The sequence below is a fragment of the Alosa pseudoharengus genome, unplaced genomic scaffold (genome assembly GCF_046254945.1).
Source record: "Alosa pseudoharengus isolate Yale_2024_CS ecotype anadromous, Long Island Sound unplaced genomic scaffold, YU_APseudo_1.1 YU_APseudo_1.1_scf_14, whole genome shotgun sequence".
Classification (NCBI taxonomy): domain Eukaryota; kingdom Metazoa; phylum Chordata; class Actinopteri; order Clupeiformes; family Clupeidae; genus Alosa; species Alosa pseudoharengus.
This window is the reverse complement of record NW_027468609.1, coordinates 28,133,112-28,138,313: the sequence shown is the minus strand read 5'-3', so window position 1 is coordinate 28,138,313 and position 5,202 is coordinate 28,133,112. Positions and strand designations below refer to the sequence as shown.

Sequence of the window (5,202 nt, the reverse complement as noted above, 5' to 3'; positions counted from 1 at the left end):
AAATTTAGATCACTGTCAATTAATAGGCCTACAAGATTTTTAACAGTCTGCTTAGTTTGAACCCTTTTGTGTCAAGGAGTCTTTCCTCCTTTTTACCAAATATAATTACTTCAGTTTTTTCTTTGTTCGGCTGAATAAAATGTTGAGACATCCAGTTGTTAATTTGGTCAATACACTGACAGAGATTCAGTGATTTGGTGACAGAAGTAAATTGTCATCTGCAATATGAAATCATTATTTTTGATGATTTGTCCAAGTGGGAGCATATAGAGGTTGAACAATAGTGGCCCCAATCTACCCCTGGGGAACACCACAGGGCAAGGATGTTGGTGTTGAGGTACAGTTGAGAAAAAAGCTCCTTTCTCGTAGATATGATTTGAGCTTGATGGTGTTTTAAGCCCCCAAGGTTAGCTCTATCTTCTCTAATGTAGCTAGCTAGCTAGACCATGCATTGCCACACACAAGTGGGGGCAGAATTGGAAATGTGTCATCATTATCTCGTAATTATGAGAAAATCATATCGTAATTATGAGATAATATGCCGTAATTATGAGATACTCTCTCATAAATATTATATAACCTGATTTTTTTGTGTGTGATGGGAATGCATTGCGCCACCGTAGCGCCTATAACGTCATGAATTCTGCTTAGACAGAATTTTGCAGGAATTCCATTCTAGAACACACAAAGTAGAATTTTAAGAAAAATGCACTTTTTTCTGTTCAGTTGCTCTTGGACAACACATTGATCAGACGCATTTTGACTTTTCTCTGACGACTTTGACATCTTCTGCTAATTACATTTAGCTATTTCTGTCTCCAGCAAGCTTTACAGGCTATTTAATTTATATTTTGTTCATTTAAGGTTTGATAACTGTCAATTTACCTAGGTTAGGCTACTTGATCCATCAGGCTAAAGCCTAAGCTAGTCTAGGCTAGTATTACAAGATTGTTGGGTTTGTTTGTTTTAAATTGTTGCAGTTTAATTTTATCTTTTTAATGGCGACACCTAATAACCTCTTTGCTAGTTTCGCCCAGTGGTCTGCACAGCTGGCCTGTGGGAGCTGTTTTCTGTTTTCCAGGGGGCAGGAGGAGACTGTCGAGATCGGCACCCAGACGGACTGGGAAACAGCTGAGGCTTCGACCCAAGCCGGCTGGGAAACAGCTGACGCTGGGACCCAAGTACTGTGGGAAACAGCAGAGGCTTCGACCCAAGCCGGCTGGGAAACAGCTGACGCTGGGACCCAAGTACTGTGGGAAACAGCAGAGGCTTCGACCCAAGCCGGCTGGGAAACGGCTGATGCTGGGACCCAGGCCAAATGGGAAACGGTGGAGGCTGGCATCCAGGCAGAGTGTCAGAGGGCTGAGGCTGGTGTCCAGGCGGTACAGGAGACGGCTGTCTCTGCAACCCAGGCTGTGTGGGAGACCACGGAGGTGGGAACTCAGCCGGACTGGAAAGACGGTAACTATATTATAAAGGCCTATGTGTTAGGTAGATTGTAAATCAAATTTCAGGTTAACTACCCAGGAATCTAGTTGGCTAAGCTAAGTAGTTGTGCACTTCGTTAACTTATAGTGATCACTCCTTTTAGAATATGTTGTTTTATAAAACAATAATTGGCATTCTTTAAACATTTGATTCAACTCACAGGATTCATCCATGTGGACCCTGTCACACCCCAGCTGGTAAGCAGGCACTTGTTTGTCTTTTGGTTTAGTACTATACTCATTACATTGAGCAATAAAACACAAATGTAGGCTGCCTACAACAGCAGGTCTTAACAAGTTTTCTGTTTTATAGGTCACTCTGGATGGTGTGGATGGACAGCAGCAGCCATCTGGGGTATTTATTCAATTTGATTTTGACAAGGGTGCTGTTATTTGTCATTCTTCATCAACCACCTAACAAAGAACAGAAATATCCAAATGTATCCAAATGACCATTTTACAAATTGAAAAGCTCAGTGTGTCAGTATGAAAATGAACATGTATAATGTTCTGTGAAATTGCAGTGGGACGTCCAGACCCTGCTTCGTTACACCATGGTGTACAGATCGTCCACCCTGTTCTCCTGCGGTATGCACTTACTCCATTTTGAAAATGTTAAGATACCGTTTTATGGATATGAATCCATTTAGAATGCTCCTTGTCACATGTGTGGTCTTGTATCCAGATGGTCGGAGAGAGGCGGTGCTCAGGGGAGACAGTGGAGGGATCACTGAGGACGCAGTTCTGGTTCACTGCCGATGAGAACTTTGTGGTTGATGCAGAGGTAACTAAAAAAAGATAATATGGTATTATTTATTATTGTATTGTATTACTTATGCATTACTATAGGCTTTAGCTTATCAAGGCCTAAAACTGTCTCACTGTAGGGCAACCGTGACACCTACACCACCATTGATGCTGCAACCATCATCAAGGTAGAGATGGTGTTGATTTGGCTGAAGAGGAATTACTGAGCTACCAGTACTCTTGCCTTTACATACCAGTAGCTGTGTGGAGATCATTCATTCATTTAAAACTTATCCTTGTTTTCTTTTCCTAGTGGCGCTGTGGTGAGCTCGTCCGTGCAGTGTCTTACCATGAGCAAGAGTCCAAGTTGTTGGTTCTCATGGATGGAGTTCCGGTACAAACTAGTTTTAATTATGATCAAATTATTTTTTTACCTTTTGTGTTAACTGATAGAGCAGGTTTTCATTTTTCACATACAATGATATGATCTCCAATCAGGTCATCCAGACATCCAGGACCTACAAGCGGGTGACCATGTCTGCCAACGGATCACTGGTGAGCTCAGAGAGGTCCGAAACCACCTCCGTCCCTGCCCCTGTGGTCCCTGACCCGTCTGCTGATGGTGCTGCTGACGCCTCTGGTCCCACTGACCCACCTGGTGCTGACGCCTCAGCTGCTGCTGCTGCTGACGACACCCAGAGCTCTGCCCAGGTGATTTTGAGCACTCATGTTTAACTCAACCAATCTATCACTGACAGAAATGTATCTTCTAAGTTGTTTAGTTGATGTTTAGACCAGCTGCATTTGCTTCACCATGCTGACGATTTGTAAATGAATATCTGCAATGGTAGGGATCAGAGGACAGCTGCCTCCTGCCTGAGGCTCGGGAGGTGCCCTCACTCTTGTAAGTACAGTACAGCCCTTCTCACATACAGTATACACACTTCTCCCTTGGGTTTGGGTATTGGGTATGACCATTAGCTTGAACAGGTCGCCTGAGCGGAGTTTACCTCATATGGTTACTGACAGCCCAGGTAGTCCAGTCAAAAAGTCTGGAAATGCACTAATGCACAATTTTTTTTACAAAATCTTTTTAACAGCAACTTCTTCCAGTCGAGGACACTGGAGGACTTCTCGACCAAACTGACAGCCCTCAGGCAGGCCTTCACCGTGAGTAGCTCATCTCTTCTGTGCAGAAAAGATGTGCGTGTGGATAGTGACAGCGATTCCTTAACAAAACCCTGTCCTGTCTCCATCAGATCCTGCTCAGCGACGACCAGCAGTGCAACTACGCCAGCGTTGCTGTGAGGATGATCCTGCGCAACCTGGCCACGCTGAATGGGAGGGTATGTGTTTTATCTTACATCTATGTTATAGATATTGTGCCCATCCTGATGGTAGAAGCATACGCCATTACCACCTATCTCACCTTTATCTCTCCTGTAGGATGCGGATCTCTTTCAGCGGGCCTTTGATGACCTGGTGGCCTACGTCCAGAACCCAGAGAATGCCCTGAGCATTCAGGTGGAGCTTCTGAAGGCGAGGGTATGTTAGCATTATAAACTCATATCACAGACACATCTCTTGAATAGATGTATAATTCATGCCATGTTTATGTTTCAGATCCACCACATCAATGTCCTTGACATTGTGTTCGAGCTGGTGTTGTTTGGCATGCTTGATGTGGCTCGACCCCAGCTGGTCCCTGTAAGCAACACTATACTTTCTGTGCCTGTTGTGACGTGTTTCATTGTGTTGTGATGCCTAACTGACCCTGTTTCTCTCTATTCTCTCACCCATAGCGGGTGCAGGGTGGGTTCCTGGACCAACTGCTTGCAGTGGTTCATGCCTTCCTGCCCTTTGAGGCCTGTTCACCAGCTGCACATCAATATTGGCAGATGCTGCAGGTAAGTACTGACCGCACCCTGAGAACATTTTCTGTGATCTACTCCAAAAGTGTAACACTAACCGGTTTATTGGTTTTATAGGCGGACCTCCGGGCCTTCCTGGAGGAGGTGTTCTCTCTGGACCTGAGTGTCTACAGCCGTCTCCAGGCCCTTGCCGACGGGCTCTTCAGCTGTCTGGAGCACCGGGTGGACCAGCTGCTGAGCACGCTCCCATCGCCCTAATATCCTTTTTAATACTCTCGATAAAATTACAACAAAATAATATAATACAGTAATATATTACAAAGTAGTGTCTTAACACCTACCCTCTATGCACCCCCCCCCCCCCTCTCCTTACAGATGCTACCTGTTGCAGTTTAGTTGGGGCCTACTAGTACCTTCCTGAGGACGAAGTACATCCAAGGACACCTGGAGGATCTGAAGACTCCTGGAGACATCTGAGGACACGACACCTGGACATCTGAGGATGTTGCCACACCATGCCCTGGACCTGGACACACCATGCAGAATGTCTCAGATGTGCACACGCACATGCGCGTACACATACACACACACACACACACACACACACACACACACACACACACACACACACACACACACACACACACACACACATATACGCTCAGACTCTCGCACACACACTGCACACTCACCGCACACACTTTAATAACTGCATACTTTTTTTCTCTTTTTCTCAATAAATCAGTCATATTGAACTTCTGTTTGTCTTGTGTTAATATATTATCATTATATAATTATAATAGCAGATACAAACAGCAACACTGTTTTAAATGCTGCACATTTTAAAAGAAAATACTACCTCGGCAAAATAAGTCAATATCATTCTATCAGCATTCAATTATTCATATGTTTAAGTGAGAACCATTAGAATAGTCTACTGTTTGTATTCATGAAGCAATCTGAAAATTATCCTATGGTCAAGTTTTACCAAGTATGGCCACCATTTCTAGTTTTAAATGACAAAATGTCTGAACTAATATGTTTTACATAAATCACTTAGCTATGTGAAGCACATCACCCATTCACACCAGATGCCC

The 5,202-nt window shown here is 44.1% G+C and overlaps 1 protein-coding gene across 1 annotated transcript; it reads left to right on the top strand.

Annotated features, from left to right (window-relative positions):
• The first annotated feature begins 323 nt into the window (after positions 1 to 323).
• LOC143122632 (uncharacterized) lies at positions 324 to 4,395 on the top strand. Its single transcript, XM_076283412.1, has 16 exons — positions 324 to 337; positions 1,089 to 1,461; positions 1,651 to 1,685; positions 1,801 to 1,842; positions 2,012 to 2,075; positions 2,173 to 2,271; positions 2,375 to 2,422; positions 2,548 to 2,628; positions 2,733 to 2,945; positions 3,086 to 3,138; positions 3,335 to 3,404; positions 3,494 to 3,580; positions 3,681 to 3,779; positions 3,858 to 3,941; positions 4,037 to 4,141; positions 4,223 to 4,395. The coding sequence occupies exons 1-16, from the start codon at positions 324 to 326 to the stop codon at positions 4,361 to 4,363; spliced, it is 1,608 nt and encodes a 535-aa protein (XP_076139527.1). The 3' UTR covers positions 4,364 to 4,395.
• Positions 4,396 to 5,202: the final 807 nt, after the last annotated feature.

What these genes read in the sequence shown, in the direction of transcription:
- LOC143122632 (XM_076283412.1), top strand. An exon ending in CGGGAGGTGCCCTCACTCTT is followed by an intron (nt 3,139 to 3,334) that starts GTAAGTACAGTA and finishes TCTTTTTAACAG; the next exon opens with CAACTTCTTCCAGTCGAGGA. An exon ending in CTCGACCCCAGCTGGTCCCT is followed by an intron (nt 3,942 to 4,036) that starts GTAAGCAACACT and finishes TCTCACCCATAG; the next exon opens with CGGGTGCAGGGTGGGTTCCT.